Below are 26,668 nucleotides of genomic sequence, written 5' to 3' on the forward strand. Positions count from 1 at the left end.
CAAATGCTGAAATATATGGAACATGTTATGCTCCTATTTTGCATTCCCTCGAATCATGACTTTTCCGCGCGGCGAAAACTGTTTTGCCTCATTTATTCACCCCACGGGGCAAATTTTCGGAGCACTTCAGCTAGGAAAATATACGCGTCGAGCCAACCGTATTCGGTACAAATTGATTTTATTTTGTACAACAATACAATTTATGTTTATCCAACAAGTTGGAGGAACCAGCTCTTCTCTCGTGTCTGCGTGATGCAGGGGGGGCTGCCGCTAGTAGGTGGTCTACAATGCTTTCACGAGCGTGCGCTTACACTATATCGTTTTGTGCTTTTTTTTGTCTGAGTACACGAGTTTTCGGTGTTAAATTTTATGACTCAATAAAGCATTGGCTAGCTGGCGGGCGTGTTTTATCTAAATTGAACCTGAACTCAAAATTATACAGCACCTACTATAGCAGTACCGGCCAGCAAAATCAGTAAAACACTTTTGTTCCGTTCCCTTAGCTACGTTGCAAATAAAAACTTTGCGGTTGCTCATTACTGGATTGTGCTACTATGTAATATATTGCGATCTTACTGAAACTTAGAGCAAGGTGGAAATTTTCGGCTATTAATCAATAACAAAAAGAGGTGGAAGATAGATTAATATTAAACGATTATTACAAGCTAACAACGAAGAAGCGTTTAATCGTCTCCACCGGTCATGACTTCCATGAATTCTGCAATTGAGAAAAGAGCATCGATAAAAAATGATGTAAATCTTTAAACGAAAGCTTACTTACCATCGAAGTCAACAGTTCCGGAACCATCAGAATCGATTTCCTCAATCATCATGTCCAGATCTTCGTTGGTCAGGTTATCATCCAGCTCTTTCAGAATCTCGCGTAACACTTGAGTGGTAATGTAGCCGTTACCTTCTTTGTCGTACAAGCGGAAGGCTTCCTTCAACTCCTGCTGCATGGCTTCTGCATCCTCTTCAACCAGGAACCGGGCGGCCAGCGTAACGAATTCCTCAAACTCCAGCTCACCGGAACCGTCGGCATCGACCTCATCGATAATTTCCTTGAGTAGCTTGTCGTCCAGTTGATGTCCAAGCATACTCAGGATGGTGCCGACCATCTGAGTGCCGATGCATCCTTTCTTCTCCTGATCGAACGCGTTGAACGCATTTCGCAACACTAAGGAAAGAAAATAGAAACAAAAAAAAAACTTATAAGAATCTTAATTCATTTCCATGATGGTGATGGAACAGTTTCATTCTACACTTTAGATATCAAAAAAACGCGAGTTTAAATAACACTTCATCTGAGAATGACATGACCTACCGGAGATTCTACTCCATTAGTCCGAAATTAACTTGTTCTTTTGACTGAAAAATTAAACACTCATCGCATCCTCTTCTAAGCTCCATAGCAAAGCTCATACAAAAAACACTAGTTTCCTCATAGAACCGATTATCCTCATCATTTGTGCATACCTTATAAAAAATCGAAAAAAAAACATGGTGTCTGTCTATCTGCTTTTCTCTCATTTTTTCTCGCAACAAACTAGCCTTTTAACAGAGTTCAGTGTAGCTATAGTTTTTTTTACCTTAATTCATATGATAGCACGGAAGAAGAAAAAAGCTGCTGCGTATGAATGGTTTTTGTTCACCAGAAGTTTTTTCATGCAGCTGAAAATGCCATACTTTCCGTCGGAAGGGAATGTTTTTTTTTTGTTCACCTGCTTGTCGTAGACTTCTGACAAGAGGAAACTGTTTTGTGCGCTGCTGCTCTGCTGGTCATCCGAAACCGTGAATAACGATACATATTACCAACGTCGTCGGAGCGACCAGCCTTTGTGCCATTCTATCCAACCAAGCTTTGGTGAATGTCAGATGAGTAGGCAGAAAGAAACCTTTCGCTGCGACAGAAATAGGAAAAATAATGATAAACATCCTTCCGGTCCGGGAGGCACATTCCGGATCGGTTTACACCGCTGAAAACGAACCTGAAGCTGTGATGTCGCACTGGAATGTAAATATTATCAACATCCATGGGCGAGATTTATGGAGAATGGAGACTATTAACTCTTTGGGAATCCTTTAATATTGTTTTATTTTACGGAATCAGGATGATGTTTGGAAATCGGAAATCGATTTTCAATGATATTTTGAAATGCAACCGATTATATGTTGTCTTACCCCTCCCAGCTGGTCTCGAGGTACGCTGCTGGACTAACAAGCCAGTCGTCGTAGGTTCGAGTCACGGCTCGGGGGAGATTGTTAGTGTCAGTAGGATCGTAGCGCTAGCCCCGCAATTGTCCTGTACACTTAACAGTGGGCTGCGAAGTCTGTGTATAATAAACAGAAGGTCGAGTTTCGAATCGGAATGTAGCACCAAGGCTTTGCTTTGCTTTTTTCTATATGTTACCTAATATGAATTTACTTTGAAACGGAATAATGTTCAGAGACCGAATATAATATACATTTTGAATCCAAAATTGCTCAGCTTTCTCAAAGGCTGTATGAAATTGGAAAAAAGTGTCCAATTATTCCTCAATATTGGCATTTCCGGAATGGACTTGACATCAAGCAACAGCAAATTAATTTTTTTTATTCTCGCTTCTTTTCCGCCGGTCTAGTTCCGCCACTGTTGTTGTGCCAATCACCGACGCCCGGAAGACGACTCCACCCAGGACCCTAACTTACGACCCGTTAATCAACGGACCGGCGCCAACGGCTTTACTTTCTCATGCGATGGAAGGCGTGATCCCAGAGATTTTTCACCTCAGAAAATCTCCCGGTGTCGGCTAGGATTGAATCTAGACCAGTTGGATTGGTTGTGAGTGGATCACGCCACCCCACAACCATCGACACCTATGTCGGCGTTGGGATTCGAACCCAGGCGTCGAGCGTGGTTGGCGGCGACGTTACTAACCACGCTAGACCCCCGCCTTAACAGCAAATTGATGTCCAATGCCACTTTGTAATCAAATAGAACTAGAATATGTTCAAATATTTCCTCACTAATTAAACGTTCCTGGCATTGCTCGGGATTAAAAGTCGAAAAAGTAAGAATCATTTCTTAAATTTATTCCATCATAACTTTAGAAACAACATCAATATTTTTAAAACGCACTATATTGTATTGCATTATACCAGTTTGAGTTGTTTTTCAGCAACCGGGCGTCGCCATTTCGTATTTTAATATGACGCCTGGAGCTGATTTCTAGCTTCTGAGTATCATCCCAATTCCTGAAACACTCATATTGGATAGTATTTGATTCCTTAAAGCTTTTTTTCCAGACACAAATAATACCATCTTGGATTCTATCAATTCCGTCCCCAGGACAACATCTCGGTTCTAAAAATGATGGTTGCTATTTGGCCATTTTATGCTGCATTCCAGAAATCGCATGCCGCCGTCTAGGATGCATGACATTTGCGGTCAATTACCGGCCTCTAAACTTTATCCAGGCGCTGGAAATACTAGTATTGGGAGGTATTTGACCACAGACGCCGGAAGTGGATTTTAAAACATCTGAAGTTGATTTCTGGTTCTCAGCATCATCACGATGCCAAGAATGTTTATATTGGAAGTTACTCGGTCACTTTAAGCTGGTTTACAGAAACCAGGAATTACTATCTAGGTTCAGAATGGCATCTGGAGTTAGTTCTAGGCAGAGAGAGGGGCGGTAGGTTAGTCAACACTCACATTGACTGATGTTTGATCTTTTAAGCTATTTTTCAGAAAAAGGAAGTTACCATCTAAAACACAAAATTGCGTCTGAAGATTTGGTGTCATTTTGGATAATATGTTTTCGCAAAACCGTGAGTCACCATCCTGGATTTCAAAATGGTGTCCGGGGTCGATGTGAAAAAACCTATACTGAATGGTTTTTCACCAGTTTACAGTCGAGTACTTCTTAAAAACAAAGGGAATAAGATCAACGAGGATACGGAATTTACCTTCATCTTTTCATCTAGTCAAACGTACTCGGCTACCAAAACTTACAATCATTTCTTATATTCCATTCCTGCCATATTGAATTTCACAATGGCGTCTGGCGGTTTTCGATTCATACCGGTTTTAGAAATAGTCATAATTGGTGGAATTTGGCCGTTTAGGATCATTCTCCGGATGTCGCAATCTTGTATTTCTAAATTACGTCTGTAATTCCATATTCGGAAGTATTGAAGATATTGGCAAACTTCCATTTAGGCTATCTTCCAGAAGTCCAAATCGCCATCTTGGAATACTTAATGGCTCCTGGGAATGACTTTTGGGCTCTGGGCTAATATAAAAACCGAAAATTGCCATCACGGAGTTCGAGGTCATGATTCCAAATCAATCTTGAGTTCAAGTTTAATCATCTATATAATACCAAGATTAATTACTAATGCTACAATGTTTATGGTGACGTATCTAATTAAAATAGCTTCATATGCCTAAAATGTATGCCATGTATCTTTTATTTATTTATTTATTTATTCAATAATTCATCCGACAACAGTCTTAATGAATATAAATATTAAGTATCATGAACGTTATTGATTTCCTGAGATCTACTGAATCAACCACCACATTTACTATGTCTCCAGCAACGTAATTTGCTTACATAGTTTCATATAATGGTTTGTGATGTACTATCAATTTTTTATCGCTATGAATTTTGATTTAGAGGTGAATCATAAGTCTTGGTTTAAAATTAGTTTATTTGACACGGCACGATACATTTTCTGTTTTACTGAGCCAAGCCCAATTCGTATTAATTCTACGTTAGCAGGGAAAAGAGGGAAGCCTTTTTTTTATTCTCGCGGCCGACTACGAGCTAGTGGGGATTTAAGGTGAGAGGAGGGGAGATACAATTTTGACTTAATACTATTTTGGAACTTTGTTTTTCAACTGGTAGAGCAATTGTATTCTTGTTTGTTGTGGGTTCAAAATATTTGTGTAAGCATAGATGCGGGCTCTTCGTTTTCGTGTCTTCAGCATAGCATATTTGTATCCTTAATCTGACAAATAGACAAAGAAAATTTTAAATTTTAATGTCAGTGTTTTTCAGAAAGCAGTATAGCTGTGTCATGTACTCGAGATCACCGCTTCCCAGAATGTCTCTAACGGGTACGTTCGGTTGTTTTCCTCGGGCCCGAAGGGAATCTATAAGCTCGGACCTAACATCACAGTATTCGGTAAACGACCAAACAAAATGCTCGATGTCATGGTAGCCATCGCCACAAACGCAGTGATTACTGTCTACAAGCCCTATACGAAAGAGATGCGTGTTTAACGTGTAGTGATTGGACATAAGTCTGGACATCACGCGAATGAAGTCCCGACCTACATCCAACCCCTTGAACCATGCTTTCGTCGATACCTTAGGAAAAATGGAATGTAGCCACCGTCCCAGTTCATCTGAGTTCCATGATGATTGCCAACTGTTGAGTGTTCTCTGACGCAAAATGCTATTAAATTCATCATAAGCAATTGGTCTTTCATAAATATCGCCATCAATAGCACCCACCTTAGCTAAAGAGTTAGCCTTTTCATTACCCGAAATCGAGCAATGAGAAGGGACCCACGCTAAGGTAACCCGGTAATTTTTATCTGTTAAAGCACTTAAAAACCGCCGTATTTTCCCCAGGAAATACGGGGTGTGCTTCACAGGCTTCATCGATCGAAGAGCCTCAATGGCACTGAGACTATCTGTGAAGATGAAGTAGTGGTCTATGGGTAGGGTTTCGATGATTGCAAGAGAGTACTGAATAGCAGCAAGTTCTGCGACGTACACGGAAGCAGGAGCATCGAGTTTGTAGTAGGCGGTAAAATTTTCGTGGAAAACACCGAAGCCAGTGGACTCATCTAGATTAGATCCGTCAGTGTAAAACCTTTTATCATAACTAACATGTTTAAACTTATTGGAAAAAATCTTAGGGATCTCTTGGGGTCGCATTTGATCCGGGATACCAGAAATGACTTGTTTCATGGTGGTGTCGAAGAATATAGCATTATTAGAAGTATCTAAAAGTGCAACATTGGAGGAATCGTATGAAGAAGGATTAATATCTTGAGCCATATAGTCAAAATATAAAGTCATAAATCTGGATTGAGATTGAAGGTCGACCAACCTCTCGAATTTTTCAATTACTAATGGGTTCATAACTGTGCATCGAATTAGCAACCGGTAAGAGAGATTTCAAAAACGATGTTTCAACGGAAGAATACCCGCTAACACTTCAAGACTCATCGTATGGGTCGACTGCTTGCAACCCAAGGCAATACGCAAACAACGATATTGTATTCTCTCTAATTTTATAATGTGCGTGTTCGCGGCGGAGCGAAAGCAGAAACAGCCGTACTCAAGAACTGACAATATCGTTGTTTGGTATAACCTTAGAAGGTCTCCTGGGTGGGCACCCCACCAGGTTCCGGTAATCGTACGAAGAAAATTAATCCTCTGTTGGCATTTTCGTGTCAGATACCTAATATGACAAGCCCAGGTGCATTTAGAGTCGAACCAGACCCCGAGATATTTAGCGAATAAAACCTGAGAGATAGTATTACCCGTTAGTAGGAGCTGCAGCTGAGCAGGGTTATGCTTCCTAGAAAAAACGACCAACTCAGTTTTCTCCGGAGAGAATTCGATACCCAGCTTAAGAGCCCATTCAGACAAATTGTCTAAGGTATCTTGCAATGGTCCTTGCAGATCGCTAGCCTCGCCACAAGTAATGGATACAACGCTATCGTCTGCAAGTTGCCTTAGCGTGCATGAATTTGCAAGACATTCATCGATGTCATTGACGTAAAAATTGTATAAGAGAGGACTTAAACATGAGCCCTGGGGAAGGCCCATGTAACTAATTCGGGAAGTTGTCGAATCGCCATGTGAGAAATACATATGCTTTTCTGACAACAAATTGAGCAAAAAGTTATTCAAATTTGGTGAAAAACCCTGCGAATGAAGTTTCGCGCTTAAAACTTCTACAGAGACAGAGTCAAAAGCCCCCTTAATATCCAAGAACGCAGAAGCCATTTGCTCTTTTCGAGCAAATGCGAGTTAAATTTCAGTAGAAAGCAACGCTAGGCAATCGTTCGTCCCTTTGCCCCGGCGAAAGCCAAATTGGGTATCTGAAAGTAAACCCTGGAGCCTTATTGTTGCACGACAGGAGAGCCATCGAAAATTCCAACATCGAAAATGGAGGCTCTTCCGTAGTTACTATAAACGCGTCGCGAAAGGTTTTCTGTTCCGGTACAGAGTCCGGACAGACCTTTTTGGCAAAATCAAGTATCCAGCGATCTGAATACTCCTCACTCTCATTCGAAACGTCACGGTTCCGCATGCGCCTGGCGGTATCCCAAAGAGTGCTCATCGCTGTTTCCCTCGACAACGCGTTTACGAACCGCCGCCAGTACCCGCGTTTTTTCGCCTTTACTAAGCTCTTCATCTGCCTGCCCAGTGCCTCGTACTTTCGTAGTAGGTTGACAGTGCCGTACTCCCGGTAGTCCTTATACGCCGCGGACCTTCGCGCGTACAGCTCAGAGCACTCTTTGTCCCACCATTTGTTGGGAGGGCGCTGTCTAATCGTTACCCCGGGTATCGGTTTCGTCTGAGCTTGCGTCGCGGCGTCGATTATAAAGCCAGCTAAGAACGTGTATTCTTCCACCGGAGGAAGTTCCTCGTGAGTCTCGATAGATTCCGCTATAATAGACTCATAACGCTTCCAACAATATTACGTGTAAGGTCGTAGGAAATATTGATTGGGTTCGGGGGAGTTGAACCATTAGCAATTGATATAACGATTGGAAGATGATCACTACCGTGGGGATCGTTGATTACTTTCCACTGGCAATCTAACGCTAGTGATGTCGAGCAGAGGGATAGGTCAAGCACGCTTTCACGTGCTGGAGGATTAGGTACACGTGTCGCTTCCCCAGTATTCAAAAGTGTCATATTGAAGTCGTCGATCAAGTTACAAATTAAAGAAGATCGGTTGTCATCGTACAGCGACCCCCATAGCGAACAGTGAGAGTTAAAATCTCCCAAAATCAAAAAAGGTGCGGGAAGCAATTCTGCTATATCAAGGAGTTGCTTCTGTTCAATCCGCGCGGATGGGGGAATATATAACGAAACAAGGCATAGGTCTTTTCCATTCATATTTGTTTGAATAGCAACAACTTCAATATTCGAGATCGAGGGGAGGTCGTTTCTGAAAAAAGAATAGCACTTTTTGATCCCTAAAAGTACCCCTCCACCGTGTGAGTCTCGATCTCGACGAATGATGTTAAAATCGTGGAAATTAAGATGGTCATTTGAATCAAGAAAGGTTTCACAGAGCGCGAACGCATCACAATTGTATGTGCTTATCAAATGTGAAAATAAATCAAATTTGGGGATGATACTTCTGCAGTTCCACTGTAACACAGTGACAAAATTCCTAACCTCTTTCGACGTATTATTCATCGAAAGATACGATAGCTGAAATGAGGGGCCAAGTTGCTGTGAGTTGCTTGCCTCCGCACTTGCTGCAGCGTGCCTTGTTGCAGCAGTAGGTGGCTGTATGGCCTAACTGCTTGAAATTTTGGCGATGCATGACCCGCGGTACAAACAGGCAGACGAACCCTTTCCAAAGCTATGTAGCTCGGCAGTGCGGATCCGGCGAATATCACCCGGAAGGAATCCGAAGGGAGGAATTTCTTCTTCCCTTCTTCAATGGATACTCAATGCAATTGCTTGACATCCAGTATCTTTACATTTTGAATCAGGGGGTTCTTGAAACAGCCAACCCCGTGACGCAAAATGTCATCGACCGTGAGGCTTCCTTCGGTAACCACACCGTCGATCTCCACGTCCTTGGAAGGGATGTACACGCGGTACTCCCTTGTAAAGAGTTCGTAGCTAGCAATTTCGTTTGCTTGCTTCAAGCTACTCACGACAACTCGCTGTTTGTTAGGCCTCACCTTCGTAATCTCGGTTACGGCCGGAAACTGTTTTGCCAGGTCTTTGCCTATTTGAATTATATTCAAAGGTTTTTCTATGGGCCGGAAGTAAACAACGTAGGGACCGCTAGCGGCATCTGGGTAAGCTTTTACCCGTATTTCCGGTACCCTTGGTACGGGGCTAAGTAGCGGGGGTGGTACAGGGGAAGGTAAGGGAGAACTGCTGGGGGAAATTTAAATTTCTTCCCCATTTGTTTCCACATCCAGGAAAAGTTGCACCTGCATGTCGTCCATTTTGCGGGAGCGTTACGCTCTACCGCACACAAACGATAAATATTCGAATGTGTGGGGGGGGGATCAAATAGTTGGTATAAAATTTTAAAAACAATATTTCAAACTACAATGGATCAAATAAAAAAAAAGACAGTAGTACTAATAATAATAACAATAGTAATAATACTAATACTAATAATAATAATAATGATAATAATAATAAAAATAATAACAATAATAATAATAATAATAATATTGATAGTGATAATATCAATAATGATAAAAATTCTAAAGTGAATACTTCACCGAACGTCTAAGTCACGACCTCTCGGCTGCTAGTAGGATCAATCTGGAAGTGTGTCTCCGCAGAACAAACAATGACGATCCAGCTTCGTGTTGTAACACAGTGGCCGTGGTCTTGTAGATGCCACTTGTTGTTGATTTCCACTCGCTCGATCGTATCGTGGTCCGTGCTGCTAGCGGGGTAACAGCGGTGCGGGGGAATTATTCTTGCTGATATATCAGCTGCGTAACGGATCACTGGCGGGGTAGCCTGCCCCTACCAGTGTGCAGAAGATGTTTCTGCCGATATACTGCAGCCTATTGTTATCGCACTGCACAAGAACTAACCGACAAAAAAAAAGCACCCGTACGATAACTCGTGTATTGTTATTTTGCGAATTAAGCAGAGCTGAACAATTTGCGTCTAATCGAGACGAAAGCAAAACAACGAATGTATCATAAGTCTTTATTATGCATGTTTTAATAATACCTTTACTTCTTATGCATATCTTTTCTGAAAATCAACGAATATTTAAATGTAAAAATAGCTATTTGTCATCGCTTAGATTTTAATTTAGAAACGAATTAAGCATAAAAAGTCACGTATCCGCATATTTGACGTAGTTTTTCAATTAATATCCGAAGTAACAAAACTAGTTTGATACAACCAAATCAAGTGCTATAAAACTTTTATATAACATGTTTGAAACTTGTTTTTATCACCGTTTGTTTTATTTTGCGGGTTCGGATTAAAACCTTTCGGTGATACTAAGATACGTTTACCTTATTTCTTTCGATTAGGGTTAATTAATTTAATGGTGTGAAGTGGAAAACTTCAGTACCAATTTTCTCTCACTTTTTTATTGATTGATTGTTATTCTTAAAGAGAAGCTAGGATTTTTGATTGTCATTCACCGATGACACGGGATGCTTTATCCACAGCTATTAGCAAATGGCTGAAAACAAACGCGTCACGATAGTTGCGGACATTGCTACCTACCTGTTCGGACATCTTTAGCAATGTTATGCAGTGCTGCTGTCCACCGGTTGGTCCGTTTACCGTGGAACGCTGCGATCAAATGAATCACCTGCTCAGCTATGCTGTGCTAAAAGCAGTTGCTGCTCAGCCTTGCTGCGGTACAATCGGTAGCGGGCCGAACCAATTACCATTAAGTCAACTGTCCTCTTGCTGCAGTAGAGCAAAATCATTTCAAATCGCCTGGAAATACGCGAAAATTTAATCGATCATTTTTGATTTGAATGAAACTTTGCACACGTATTTGGCTCAGCAAACTAAGCATTTTCCACAGATGGAGTGATTTTTTACACCCATGAGTTACATTCTAAAAGGGCGTATGCCTTTTAGTATAGGTTTTATTCGAAGCATTGTAGCCCAGAAACCGGTGGTTGTATAGAAAAACTGTCTGAGAATGAGTTGCAGGGAATTAAAAATGCATCATAAAAAAATATACACTACAAAAAAAATTTTTTTACCAAAAAAATTGAAAATAAACATTAAATTTCAATTTAAAAAAAAAGAGTGGAATTTTTTTTTGATTTTTTTTCTCAAGAAACTTGACGTTAATACGCAACTTTTTAAAAAAGTCCAGGATGGAGAAATGAAAAATAATTTTTTTATGGTAGATTAATTTTTTTATGAAAATTCTAATTCAAACATTTTTCAAAATATTTGTATTCTGATGATTTTAAAAGATGCAGAAAGTCATTATAAATCGAAAAGCTTTTGGTAGTTAACATTCTAAAGGTATTGGTTTTCGAGTTATTTCTAATTTAAGCTCAAACAATTATTAAAATTTAGGAAAATACACGTTTTTCTTAATTTCTTAATTAAAATCTTAAAGTTGAAAAAAGTGATATTTATGTCTGATGGAGCTGCCTCACAATACAACAATAGAAAAAACTTTGCAAGTTAAAAACAAGATATAACGTCGATGCAGAGTGGCATTTTTTTGTGACTTCTCATGGTATAGGCCCATGCGATGCAATTGGTGGCACATTGAAACGAATGGCAAGAAATGCAAGTTTAGCTAAAGAACATGAACATCCCATTACAAGCGCAAAAGAATTGTATGATTGGGCTAATCAGAAAAGTAATGAAAATTCGTCAAAAATATCATTTAGTTGGGTATCATATAAAGAATATGAACAAGGAGCAGAATGGAGCAATATTTTCAAAAAATCTAAATTAATAGCTGGCACACAAAAGTATCACTCGTTTGTTCCGATTTCAGAAAATAAGATACAAACGAAGCTGTTTTCAAAAGATGACGAATCATTTACTTATGATGTATATAAAATATAAGGTGAAACTAGTTCTGTAAAGTATCTATGTCATAAAATAATATGTTCCTAAGATAATAAAACTCGAAAATAAATATTTGATTCCTGTATATATTTTTATCACTTAGAACATTTAACTCTTTTCTTGAGAACCGTTCGCCCAATCGTTTCGTTGTCAAAAAATGAATTGTATATTTTTGATCAAGCATTCCAACGAACGTATGGTTTTTGCTGGAGAACCATGGACAAATTAAGAAAAACGGGTATTTTCCTAAATTTTAATAATTGTTTGAGCTTAAATTAGAAATAACTCGAAAACCAATGCCTTTAGAATGTTAACTACCAAGAGCTTTTCGGTTTAAAATGACTCTCTGCATCTTTTTAAATCATCAGAATACAAATATTTTGAAAAATGTTTGAATTAGAATTTTCATAAAAAAATTAATCTACCATAAAAAAATTATTTTTCATTTCTCCATCCTGGACTTTTTTAAAAAGTTGCGTATTAACGTCAAGTTTCTTTAAAAAAAAATAAAAAAAATCAACTCTTTTATTTTAAATTGAAATTTAATGTTTATTTTTAATTTTTTTGGCCAAAAATATTATTTTTGTGCAGTGTTTTTTTTTTTTATGATGCATTTTCAATTCCCTGCAACTCATTCTCAGACAGTTTTTCTATACAACCAACGGTTTCTGGGCTAAAATGCTTCGAATAAAACCTTTGCCAAAAGGCATACGCCCTTTTAGAATGTAACTCATGGGTGTAAAAAATCGCTCCATATGTGGAAAATGCTCAGTTTGCTGAGCCAAATACGTGTGCAAAGTTTCATTCAAATCGAAAATGGTCGATATTCGACCATCGGTGATTTGGCGCGATCTTGCTCAGTAATCGGTTGAACAATGAAGTTAACATTTCTGCATACCAGCTTTTATACGTGAACACTAAAATTTAAATTTCGGTAGCATGTCCTTGTGGACTAGAGCGAGTAAAACAACGTGAACAACAAGAACAACAACAACAACAACAAAAACAATTGTCATTGCTTTTGCTAACTGTGGTCAAAAAGTGAACACTAAGAAGGAAAGCGAGCTTTCGAAGTTTTTACCACTATGAGCGACGTTTTGGTGAGTGGCAGAAAAGTAAAGACTACTTCAATTGAAAACTTTTGGTTCACTCAAAAAACTAAGGCGCCGTCCGGTACGAAATGCTGCTGTCAAATGAGCGTGTGCTGCAGCAAAAACCATACAAAAATAAAATCGTCACCTGCTACGCTGCGGCAGGTCTGCTTGCTACTTGTTGATCAGGTTTTTAGAAGTTGAATCTTTTTACTATAGAAATCAAATAAACAATGAAGACTAAACTGTTGCATGCTAACTTTTATATATGATTCATGACACTTATACTTCCGGTGGGTGTGTAGAAACAACAACTTTAATCAAATTGGCTATGAATTTTTACCTCTATACAATAAAAGAAACATTTCAAAAATTGTTCTCATAAAGTAGAGAAATTTGTTTCCCTATCCAACGAGGTATCAATAAATAAAATCCGTTTAGTGGTAACAATATTGTGAGCATTTGAAATCTTTCATTCTGCCGTTTCACTCTATTTTCGATGTTTCGGAACGGCACCCTTTTGAAGTAAGACATACTCTACGTCAAAAGTAACAAACTGGACGTAATAAAATAGAAGACAGTAACGCATTGATCTGGGGAACATACAACCAAGAACCGCAGAGCATTTGCGAGACTTCACCAGCTGCATTTAGTGGCAGGCATGCCAATGGTACAGTCTTTTTTTACTGTCTGCTAAGGCTTTTCTTCCCTGTGGCTGTTTGTTAGTGCTACCTTTCGTGCTGGCCTTTCGATAGTTACATTGAGAACGTATTGACAACACAAAAGGAAACGAAAAATGTACTCCGTGTTTCGATTCGGCATTATTTGAAGGATGTCTTCGGTATAGCGAATGTAGAAAGAAGAAGAAGCTGTTTTTATACAAACGGTCGTTTTCGCACTACACAAACAGCGCGTGTCAGTAACAGCCCGTATCCACCGGAGATATTTCCCTCTCTTTTTCCATTTGCCTATGATGGATGTCGGGTGACGGCAGTTGAAAAAGGCTGTGGGATGAAGAAGCGTGAGGACTGCTCGGCACCTTGCCGACAGCCTTCGTGCAAAGAAAAGCAAACTCGGCAATGAAGCGGCTGTGCACTGAAGGATGTGTGTATCGCATACCGAATGTTATATGCAACCATAAATGCAATCGTCGACATGGGAATAAGGTGAACAGCAATAAAAAGAAATACGTGTATGGGGAACTAGACGGAAACGTTATAGTCGCAATATATTTTATCTGTCGGCTGTCTTTATTTTCCCAATACAAACACTGTCATAGAGTGACGCTTTCGGATGTCATCATTAAAATCTCATCGCTCGGTACATTTTTCCCCTGGCTAGTGGTACAGAGAATGTAAATATACTTGGCAGCGCTTGCCATAATTTTTCTTTGCTCCGTATGCGTACGATAATAAAATAATGCAACTAATGGCAATGAAATGAAGTTAAGATTAGCTAGTAACATGTGTAAATATTACTTGACTGAAAAAGAATCTTTGCTTTTCAAGTAACAAATTTGTTACCAGAAGGAGAATTTTTCGTTGCTACCTTCAAAGTAATAACTAAAAGTTTTGCAAGTAGTTGTAACGGCCTCAGATTTGGTCGAGATTTTGTAACATGTGCAGAATATATGACAGTATCTGTTGCTACTTCATTAGAATGTTATTGCTTTTAAAGTAACAATTTTGTTACAAAAGGGAGAATTTTTCGTTATTACTCTCAATGTGACAAATAAAAATTTTGCGTGAAACTTTTTGTTTTCTGTAGCAACGACTATTTGTGCTTCACGTCAGGATGATATTTTTCAGATTGACTATGAAAATAACTAGCGGGTAACAACTTAAAATTTTGTAGTTTATTTTAGGCTATCATACTCAACAACGATCACGATCAGAGGGAAATGAGAGTATGTAAGTACCATTCTAAAAACAAAAATCTTCAAGTTTAGACTGTGTACAATTTCCTGTAAACCTGAACAACAATTCTCCAGAAAGATAATGGAAGACCGACCAAAGTAATGGGCAAATAAGAACTTCGTACTTCTTGTCTAAATCATGATTCAGGTCCGATGGCCTGACTATCAATCAACATGTGTACCAGAACGAATATTTAAAAGAAAATTTGATACCATTTCTTTATGAACCTGATGTATGGTAAATGTTTCGGCCAGATAAAACATCATTTCATTATGGCAAAAAACACAAACGTTACTGAACAACCGTTTGATCCCATTTGAACCCACCAATCGAAGATTTCTTTGCGAATTTAAGTTACTTGAAGTACAAAAACAACTGGAGAGTTACGAACTGCAAATCGTTGATTGGTGGAAGAGATTCATTCGAAAAGTCGAAAAGAAGTTTCGTTGGAGAGCCGAATCTTTCTCGAAAGGTCATTAATTTTTTTGATGATAATAAATGTATCTTCATACGAAATAAAACGGTTTTTCTTTCAGTAATTCTACTTTTCCTTTTTCATAAAACTGAGATAAATCAAAAAAATATTTTCAAAAACGTCAGTTTAACTATATGTTATTAAATGCATGATAAATACCGGTTAATCTGCTATTTAGTGATTACGTGATCGGTTGAACAATCGTGAGACAGATACGAAAATTTTTATCCTTTACCTATAGTATTGATCTTTCTAGCAATGTCGCTACCGAGGTTTTGGCAGTGACCCTCAATAATTGAGCAAATGTTACGGAGCTTCACCTCTCAGTTTTACAAAAGCAACAGTTGTTGTCTTTCCGCGACAAGACCAGTTTTTCGAAATTGACATTTACATGTAAAATCCTGCTATAGGACCAGTAAACTTTGAGTAACTTTTATAATTGGCCTCAACCTTGTTTCTTGCTACCGTAAGAGCTATTTATGTTTATTTGGTAAGTGTGAGAAGTGTTTATGTCTGGTCCTTGATATCCCTATAATTGTTTATAATTGATTTTATTTATTTTATTCATTTTTATTTGCTTGCCGTGACTTCTCTGCTATTTCATTATTCAGTTTAGTTGTCAGAACTTTACCAAAATAGAAGTTACTCAAAGTTTACTGGTCCTATAATAGAACATTACAAGTAAATATCAGTTTCCGAATACTGGTCCTGTACAAGATAATAACTGTTGCTTCTGTAAAACTGAAAGTAAAGCTTTGGAACCTTTACTCGGTTATTGTCACTAACAAGACCGTGATTTTGAAATTTTAAAAAAGATCAATGTCATAGTCAATGGACAAATTAGTCCAAGATTGTCCAGTTGGCTGCGAAGTCTGTGTATAATAAACAGAAGGTCAAGTTCCGAATAGGAATGTAGCACCAAGGCTTTGTTTTCCTTTTTGATTGTTAGCATATATGATAGTCGTCAATGAAAAGGATTTGTTTCCCGGTTCGCATCAGTTTTAGTCTGATTTCGCAAGACAATTGTGTAAACAGTAAACTGAAATCATTATCCAGCAAGTACATTTAACTAGCTTCCCGTTACCATTGGAAATCATGCAGGTTTCAATCCAGGTAAATACCATGTTAGTTTAGTTTATGGCTCGAGAAATCTTCATTTAGTTTTTAATACAGTACTCGGAGATAAATTATGTATTACTTTTCTAGTTGTAATCTGCGCAACCAGCAAATTGAATTAACAGAACAAACAAACTGCATGATTTTTTTTGCATTTTAAAACAAAATTCCCAATGCAATTTAATGAGCCCATTAATTAATGTACCATGATCCACGATCAGATCTAAAAACCACCAATGAACCGTTTCGAGTGCCTACCAGTCATCTGAGTGCCGACCACTTGTTTACTTTTAGTATCATTTTTCTAAGTGATATGCAATATTTCCTCCGTAAAAAAAAAAAAACAAAATTCAAGCAAACAAAGCCAAACACAGCGGAAAAAGCTCCTACATTTTTAATGCACCAATAAAACGTCGAATTAGAGAAGCAAAAAAAAAATATTATCAAGCCAACGATCTTCTCCTCGACGGTGAACATGCGCTCGCTTGAGGACGTCACACTGCACGGGTTCGCAAATCAAACAGTATAAATGAGCGACCGCTCTCGGTTTGCGCTGTATCGAATTGCCGTCTGTTGAACGTAAACCAATTTATGTCTGCAGGATGTGCTGATCACGGGTGGTATACCGGGAGGGTATTTTTAGATACTACTGCGATTTGATTCTAGAGAATTGAATCCAAAGCAATGCGCCGGTAGACACCACCGTCGTGATCGATTATAGCTGCTTGCCCCTTGGAAAGTGACGTCCAAGCTGCGTTGCAAGAGAGTGTAGCAGTCGCAGACCGATCGCTATGGCTGTCTCGTTTCAACATTGGCGAGAAAACGCATGGAGCGGGATCAGGAGTGGTTCTGATCTCGGATTAATGTAGCACCACATTGGTGGTGTTTATGTTGCGCAGCACATAAACGACCGACACTGCTTTTCAGTTTACCCACACTGTTGATGAAAATAAACCTCCGATGAGAAAAGCAACTACATACCGGAAAATGAGTAAAGTGGCAGCTCTGTTTACAAAACGTAAACGAATTGGTAGCACGGGGTTTTCAGATGCTGCTGGCGTACAAGAGATGTTTGTTGGGTTTTATTAGTGGCCGTGGAATTAGCCAAATGATAGACACCTCGCGGTATGAGCTGTAGCTGGCATCAATCTATGAATGGATGTTTATTCCTAATTGATGAGCATGTGTCCAAGTAGGTTCGCGTGCTGTGTTCTGCATCATATTGGTGCGTTTTTGTTTTGCCTAATTGCAAAAAAAAAAAAAACGGAACGATGTCGATGTAACAGATTTGGAATTTGATGAGCTTGTTATGTGAGAGCCACAGGCGACTGTTATCGTTTACGAAAACTTGACACGCTATCAAAACTTTATTGGGTTTGAGTTTTTTGGAGTGGATTGGCCACCAGGCAAAATCGCAAAATACGAGCGGTGACCTCAACCAAGTGGCGACAAAAAAAAATACACAAACAACGCAGCAAATAAGCGGAACATTAGAAAACAAAAATAAAACGCTATTGGAAGATAATCGCAACGGTCAGTAACTGTAACCTTTCTGGGGGTAGATTAGTAACTTAGACACTTAGACTTGGAACAAAATGATTATTGAATAAGCATTTGATGGCAAATAGTAGAATACATTCCGCGTCGAACACTCGACAGAAACTAGCGAACCTATACATTAGAGAAATGACAAGACACTCACCGTTAAGGCAACTGTCAACATCAAAACGGGCGAGTTGTATCATTTTGCATTGCCGTTATCCGTTTTGATGTTGACAGTTGCCTTAACGGTGAGTGTCTTGTCATTTCTCTAATGTATAGGTTCGCTAACAGAAACGGACGTGCAAAGTGGTCGTTCTGTTACAATCCGGTCCGTGTGTACGAATAGCCAAACAAAAGAGTGTATTATTCGCGCTAAAGGCCAACTAGATTGTGAGTTGTGTCGCTACGTTCTGTACCCGGCTCGCAACTTTGGCTGTATTGGTGCAAAATACCAGCTGCAGTTTCGATCTGTGCACAGTGAATAGATCTTTCTAATTCAAGGCCATCAGTTGACAGTCGAGTCGTGTCGCTGTGCTGAGTGATCTCACACCCGGCTCACTGCTGGTGGCTGTATTGGTGCTGCTGTACTGGTGCTGCTGGCTGCTTTGGGTGCAGCTTCGAACGATCGGACAACCACTGCTGGAAGGAAGAAGTAAATAGGTACGTGTTCTTGTCGGCGCTAGTGCGCTAGTGCGCTACATTTAGCGCGATGGATATAGATCCCTCGCCTCCCGTGCCACCATCCCCGGACCCCCCTGACCCTGACCCTTCTGTTACCCCCTCCCCTGTTCATTCTCCAGTCCCCCCTCGCCCCAGGCTTTACCCGGACGGATCTCAACAGGGCAGCTATACTGTTTGTTTTCGTCCAAAGGCAGGAGTGAATTCAAAGCGATTAAACATACTGCAAATTTCTAAAGACCTGACGTAGGGGTACAAGGCCGTGACCGAAATTTCCAAGGTCCGACCTAACAAGCTCCGTGTCGTGGTCAGTGATCTGGCACAGGTCAATGCTATCGCTTGCTCTGAGCTCTTCACACGCGAGTATCGCGTTTACATACCCGCACGAGACGTGGAGATCGACGGTGTCATAACCGATTCGAGTCTGTCTGTCGAGTGTATCCTAAAAAGCGCAACCGATTGCTTCAAAAATACCGAAACACAGGCGAAGATTTTGGATTGTAAGCAATTGCGGTCCATGTCTCTCGTCGGCGGTAAAAAAGTTTACACTCCGTCAGACTCGTTTCGCGTTACGTTTGCCGGATCTGCACTCCTCTAGCCACGTCTCGATCGACCGGGTTCGTCTGCCTGTGTGATTGTATGTACCCCGTGTTATGAATTGCACCAATTGCAAGCAGTTAGACCACACAGCCGCCTACTGCTGCAATAAGGCACGATGTAGCAAGTGTGGGGAGACTCATGCGGAAGATTCTTGCAGTGTTAATGCTGAAAAATGTATTCACTGTGGGGAAAACCAGCATGAGCTCTCCACATGCCCGGTGTACATGCAGCGCAGAGATAAAATCAAGTGGTCACTTAAGAAGCGTTCAAAGCGTTCTTATGCTGAGATGCTGAAGAAGACCGTGACCACTTCTACCATAACATCGAACCCCTTTGATCTGTTGTCCTCTGATGAAACCGATTCTGACGATTCATCAGCGGGAACATCTTATGCCAATCCTGGGGAGTCTAGGAAAAGGAAAAATGTTTCTTCTCCTAAACTTCCCCGTAAAGGTCCTAAGATTTTCCAAAGTGTAATGAAAAGTACGAACAAACCAAACAGTGCTGCGGAAAAACCGAAGCAAACTCCTCCTGGGCTTGCAAATTTATAGTCCCAGAAGGAGTTCCCAGCACTGCCAGGAACATCTAAAACCCCAGTTGTTCCTTTTGCACATCCAGTTGATGAAACAAACTCTGGATTAGTGAAATTTTCTGACATTGTGGACTGGATTTTTGAAAATTTCAATGTACCCGATCCAATTAAAATTTTTCTTACAGCATTCCTCCCAACAGTTAGATCATTTTTGAAGCAGTTGACTGCCCAATGGCCCCTTCTTGCAGCGATTGTATCCTTCGATGCCTAATTCAACTGCGTATATGAAGGATTCCATCTCTGTCTTACTGTGGAATTGTAGAAGTATTTTACCAAAAATTGATTCGTTTATAGTTTTGATAAATAAAAACAAATGTGATGCATTTTCCCTTTGTAAAACTTGGCTTACTTCAAATATTGAGCTCAACTTCCATGATTTTAATATTATTCGCCTTGATCGAGACACCCCATATGGAGGAGTACTTTTAGGGATTAAAAAGTGCTATTCTTTCTATCGTTTTATCCTCCCCTCGATTCCAGGCATCGAAGTTGTCGCATGTCAAATGACAATACAAGGTAAAGAGCTTTGTATTGCCTCAATATATATTCCTCCCAGAGCACAGGTTGGGCAACGGCTGCTCTTTGATTTAATAGAACTTCTTCCCTCGCCACGTTTGATTTTGGGAGACTTCAACTCTCATGGTGTGGCTTGGGGTTCCCCTTACAATGATAACCGCTCCTCTTTAATCTATAACCTTTGCGATGACTTCGACATGACTATTTTGAACAACGGTGAAATGACACGTATCCCGAAACTCCCAGCGCGCCCAAGCGCTTTGGATCTATCCTTATGTTCGACGTCGCTACGGTTGGATTGCACATGGAAGGTAATCCTCGATCCTCACGGTAGCGACCATCTGCCTATTCTTATTTCAATTACAAACGGGTCAACTCGCATGCGACCAATTGACATTCCGTATGACCTCACACGGAATGTCGATTGGAAGTTATACGAGGAAATGATTTCAAAAGCGGTCGATTCGATTCAACATCATCCACCGCTTGAAGAATACAACCTCCTCGCGGGCTTGATTCTCGACGCCGCGTTGCAAGCCCAAACGAATAAATATCCCGGCGTAACGATCAAAGAACGGCCTCCCACTCCGTGGTGGGACCAAGAGTGCTCCGATGTCTACACGCAAAGATCCGACGCGTTTTTGGCCTTCCAGAAGGGAGGTATACCTGGCGACTATTTACGGTATTCGGAGCTTGATACCAAACTTAAAAGTTTGGCTAAAGCAAAAAAACGCGGATAATGGCGTCGGTTCGTGAACGAGACGTCGAGGGAGACATCGATGAGCACTCTTTGGAACACAGCCCGAAGAATGCGGAATCGCGTAACGGTCAACGAAAGCGAGGAGTCTTCAAGTCGGTGGATATTTGATTTTGCCAAGAAAGTATGTCCGGACTCTGTTCCTGCGCAAAACTTTGTTCGCGATGCGTCTCCGGGCCACGACGCGATAGAATCACCTTTTACGATGGCAGAATTTTCAGTTGCCCTCCTGTCCTGTAACAATAACGCGCCTGGGTTAGATAGAATCAAATTCAACTTGTTGAAGAATCTACCCGGCAATGCCAAGAGGCGCTTGTTGAACTTGTTCAATAAGTTCCTGGAGCAAAACATTGTACCGCACGATTGGAGGCAAGTGAAGGTGATCGCCATCCAAAAACCAGGGAAACTAGCTTCTGATCACAACTCTTATAGGCCGATTGCAATGCTATCCTGTATCCGGAAATTGATGGAAAAAATGATGCTCCGTCGTTTAGACCACTGGGTCGAATCAAATGGTCTACTATCAGATACTCAATTTGGCTTCCGCCGTGCCAAAGGGACGAATGATTGTCTTGCGTTGCTTTCAACAGATATTCAGCTGGCGTATGCTCGCAAAGAACAAATGGCGTCTGCGTTCTTGGACATTAAGGGGGCTTTTGATTCCGTTCCTATTGACATTCTTTCGAGTAAACTTCACCGACAAGGATTTTCTCATCAACTTTTCGCATTAGCTTCATGGGTCTTCCCCAGGGCTCATGTTTAAGCCCCCTTCTTTACAACTTTTATGTAAATGACATCGACGAATGTCTGGCAAATTCATGCCATGGTTTCTGTTACAGGAGCCAAAGCTGCCGATTTGCAAGGACCATTGCAAGATACCTTGGACAATTTGTCTGCTTGGGCTTTACAGCTAGGTATCGAATTCTCTCCGGAGAAGACTGAGATAGTAGTTTTTTCTAGGAAGCATGAACCTGCTCAGCTTCAAACACAATTAATGGGTAAAACGATTTCTCAGGTTTTGGTACACAAAAATCTTGGTGTCTGGTTCGACTCTAAAGGCACCTGGGGTTGTCACGTGAGGTATCTGATGAAAAAATGTCAACAAAGAGTGAATTTTCTTCGTACAATAACCGGACAATGGTGGGGAGCCCACCCAGGAGACCTTATAAGGCTTTACCAAACAACGATACTGTCTGTTATTGAGTACGGTTGTTTCTGCTTCCGCTCCGCAGCAAACACACATTTGATCAAACTGGAGCGAATACAATATCGTTGCAATGCAATCGACCCATACGATGAGCTTGGAGATCTTAGCTGGAGTACTACCATTGAAAAACCACTTCTGGAGCCTGTCTTCTCGTATTCTAATCAAATGTGAGGTCTTGAACCGTCCCGTGATTGAAAATTTTGAAAGGTTAATCGTACTTAATTCTCAAACCCGTTTTATGACATTGTATTTCAATCACATGTCCCAAAATATTAACCCTTCTTCGAATATTCCAAATCGTGTCGACTTATCAAATACTTCTGATTCTACTGTGTTTTTCGATGCATCCATGATAGAAGAAACTCGTGGAATCCCGGATCATTTACGCGTGCAGCAGATCCCTAAATTTTTTTCCAATAAATATCGAAACATCAACTGCGACAATATGTACTACACTGACGGATCACTTCTTGATGGGTCCACTGGCTTCGGTATCTTCAATAACAATTTAACCGTCTCCCATAAGCTCGATAATCCTGCTTCTGTTTACGTCGCAGAATTAGCTGCAATTCAGTACACCCTAGGGATTATCGAAAAAATGCCCACGGACCATTATTTCATCTTTACGGACAGTCTCAGTTCCATTGAGGCTCTCCGATCGATGAAAGATGTTAAGCACTCTCCGTATTTCCTGGGGAAAATACGGGAACATCTGAGTGCTTTATCTGAAAAATCTACTCAGATTACCTTAGCGTGGGTCCCTTCTTACTGCTCGATACCGGGTAATGAGAAATCGGACTCTTTGGCTAAGGTGGGCGCAACAAACGGTGATATTTATGAAAGACCAATTGCCTTTAATGAATTTTTCGCATTTGTACGTCAGAATACGATCATCAGTTGGCAAAATTCTTGGACCAAGGGGGAACTGGGAAGGTGGTTACATTCCATAATCCCCAAGGTATCGACGAACCCGTGGTTCAAGGGGTTGGATGTAGGTCGGGGTTTCATTTGCGTGATGTCCCGGCTTATGTCCAATCACTATAGATTTGACGCGCATCTCCGTCGTGTTGGGCTCGGGGAGAGTGGTATCTGTGCCTGTGGTGAAGGTTATCACGACATAGAGCACGTTGTTTGGTCATGCCCTGTATACCGTGACGCCAGGTCTAGATTAATAGCTTCCCTGCAGGCCGAAGGTAGGCAGCCGCCTGTTCCTGTTCGTGATGTCTTGGCGAGCCGTGACCTATCCTACATGTCCCTTATATACGTTTTCCTGAAATCCATCCACGCCCCAGTTTAGTCCTATCTCCTTCCGCCTACATCCAACCAAACGACCAGAAAACGTTAAGACCCCGGATCCGGAAACAGCAATCAGACCCGCACGATACTCTCAAGGCCCGATGGAAACAACCCAATATGCCAGTCCGTAATATCTTGGCCCAGCAGCGGAACAAATTTAATATGCTGCTTACCTATGGCAATGAAAACCATCAAACAGCAAACCTGTGCTTTTAATGCAAAATATTCTAGCTTTAAGTTAGATTTAGTTTCAGCTCGTAGTCGGCAGCGAGGATAAAAAATTTGCTTTCAGTTATTAAGATACTTTAGAAGTAAGCTACCAGATATAATTGGCGCCGTTAAACCTTGAATTGTATTTGTGCCGTGTCAAATAAACTATAGATGAAGGAAAAAAAAATAGTAGAATAGTTTAACGCAACTGTCTCTGATCAGAAAACTGTATCTTTATCATTAATTGTTTTATTTTTATTTCGAGATAACAATATTACTAACACTTTTTTGTTTAAATTTCAACGAAAAGTACCACAACAAATTTTCCGCGGTTGAAAAAAAAACATGTAATCTAAAGAGTAATTCTCTAAAAGGGCGTAAGCATATTATAACAGGGTATATTCGAAGAATTGCAGCTCAAAACCTTTGGTTATATGTAAAATCGATTTGTATCAAACATACATTGATAGAAATATACGATCGATATAATACAATTTATTTTTTGGCATCGCATTTGAAGAAAAAGAAGTTCCGTCCTTTCAATTATTCACTCCATGGTTATGAAATTTTTTTATATATTTTTGATTTGTTGTATAATTCAGTGTTCATTTTTAACTTTTCTAAATTTGAAGTCAAAATAATTTGAAAACGGATGCATTTACGAAGTTATATTTGAAGACCTTTTCTAATTAAAATGAAAATTCAAATTGTCTAAAACCATTGGAATACAGTTTATTTGAAAAATGTCGAAATTAAATATTTTTAAAACCTAACCTTTAATAAAAATTTCATTTCCATTTCACCATCATATACTTTTTATCAAAAGCAGCGTTCAGTTACTTTTCGAAAAAAACGACTCTTTTTTTGTATTGGAATTTAGTGTTAAATTTCAAGTTTTCTAAAACATTTTTTTCTGCATTGTTTTGCCTTTCTCCTAGGAAGATATATCAATCACTTGCAAAACCGAAGATATAAAAGTGCTCCAAAGGGCCGAATGGCATATATCACTCGACTCGGTTTGACGAGCTGTTGAATTTTTCTCATATTTTTTAGTGAAAACTTTAAGTTATTATAAAACTCTTGGAATAAAATTCAGGATGAAGAAAAGTGAGGCATTTCCTAAATCAATTCTTAATTTTCTACAAAACTTTTTGAAATGATTTTAAACCTTATTTACAATCAAAAAGCTGATTGAGTTTCTACTTACATCCATTTTTAAATTATTTTAAATATAACGTTCGAAAATAGAAAATAAACATCAAAGTTTAAATTCAAACGAAAAAATAGTTGAATGGCTAAATTCCGTAGCATTTTTTCAATTTTACTTTTGGAAGAAAAATTCTTATAGGTAAAATATGAGTCTATCAGTAGTTTTAAATAAAGGAACATCAATAAATGACGCAACTTTTTTTTTGGTTTTTTACCCCCCCCCCCCTCCCTCACCGTTACATTTCGTCACAAAGTCAGACCCCTCCCCCTAGATAATTACGAAGCTTTTTAACAACCCCTTCCTTTCTTATCAAAAACATTCTTTGTATCATAAATGCACCAGGAAACGACAAGAAAGCAATAAAAATGACCCCGAACAGACAAAACAGTGATAAAAATAACAATCAGAAAAAATCCAAACTTTTTTCTTAGTTTCATATTTGCTACGTAGCTTGGTTTGACCTGCCACCCTCCCTCTCGTCACATTTCGTCACAAAACTGCAAACCCCCTTGCCCCTCGGATGCTACGCCCTTTATGGATGTTTCCTAATATAGCTGTCATTTATTTTCTGGAACAATTGTCTAAGGTATTAATCACTTTCGTTCGCCTAAGCAGTTCCGTATTCAATTGCTACTCTCATTTAACGTTATATAAATTTATACTATTGTAAAAAAAGTATCGAAAAAATCAATCGATCTTCAAAATTTAACGGTATAAACTGGCCACTTAAGTTCTATTATTGGTATTTTATAGAAAATATGACAATTATCAGGTAACAGTGAGACGCTGTTAAGACGAAACGGTGTTGAAGGCATAAATGACCAACTTCCACTTCTGAGCCAGCTCTTCGAGTTTTCAAAAGAACAAGACTCGGAAATAGTCAATGAGTCACCTGTGAAAACGCTATTCTATGTTTTCTTCGGTGAAGCAAATATAAAATAGCGTTTTCACAGGGAACACATTATCCATTTCCAAGCCTTGTGCTACTGAAAATTTGAAGTGGTTGCTCGAAATCGGCCATTTGTTTCATTTTCGAGCACTTCGTGAGTCAAATAAAAATTACTCTAATGCTATTGCTTTGATTTTGACAGCTTAAGGGCTCAAACACGAAATAACTGATTTTCAATAGATCATTGCACGATAACGTAAATTTCGTGGACCTAGGAATATTTCGTATTTCTGATGGAGCCGATGGAGGTTTTTGTTCTAACGCTTTTTGGAATTGATTTACTCTAGTCGAAATGAGGTCATTATTACTAGTTTCTAATGCGTTTTCCAATAAAATAGGTCACAATAATCGTAAGAATAAAAAAAATCGAATAATCGCTCCAACTTCCAACACTTTGTAAACAAACCTTCCGGTCACAAAATGTGCGGGTATGCCGTTCCTTGCAATGATGTATTGAAAGCGGAAATTAACACCTGACTATTTTCAATTGTATATATTACTTGCTGACTCGGCAAACTTCGCGCCGCCCAATTTTTCTTTATCTAAATAATTTTAAACATTTTTATTTGATTCCACATACATCCGTATTGTTAAAAGTTTGCAAATGCATGACGAATCGGATATTGGGTACGTTCAAGCTCAAAAGACCAATCGTTTGAACTGAATAATGGAATAAGAACATCCTCGCCTTTTTGGCTTCCGTTCATCTCATTGA

General features: G+C 39.6%; 1 protein-coding gene across 3 annotated transcripts in view; it reads right to left on the reverse strand.

Moving 5' to 3' along the window:
• Positions 1 to 161: 161 nt before the first annotated feature.
• Positions 162 to 26,668, reverse strand: part of LOC129720832 (troponin C, isoallergen Bla g 6.0101) — a 41,951-nt gene continuing 15,444 nt past the window's right edge. For all 3 annotated transcript variants that reach the window (XM_055672643.1, XM_055672644.1, XM_055672642.1), the window contains exons 3-4: positions 782 to 1,177; positions 162 to 718 (exon numbers count right to left, since the gene is read on the reverse strand). In XM_055672643.1, coding sequence (XP_055528618.1) covers positions 684 to 718; positions 782 to 1,177 — 431 coding nt within the window. In that variant the 3' untranslated portion in view covers positions 162 to 683. The remainder of the gene's footprint in view (positions 719 to 781; positions 1,178 to 26,668) is intronic.

Source organism: Wyeomyia smithii, chromosome 2 (assembly GCF_029784165.1).
Source record: "Wyeomyia smithii strain HCP4-BCI-WySm-NY-G18 chromosome 2, ASM2978416v1, whole genome shotgun sequence".
NCBI lineage: Eukaryota > Metazoa > Arthropoda > Insecta > Diptera > Culicidae > Wyeomyia > Wyeomyia smithii.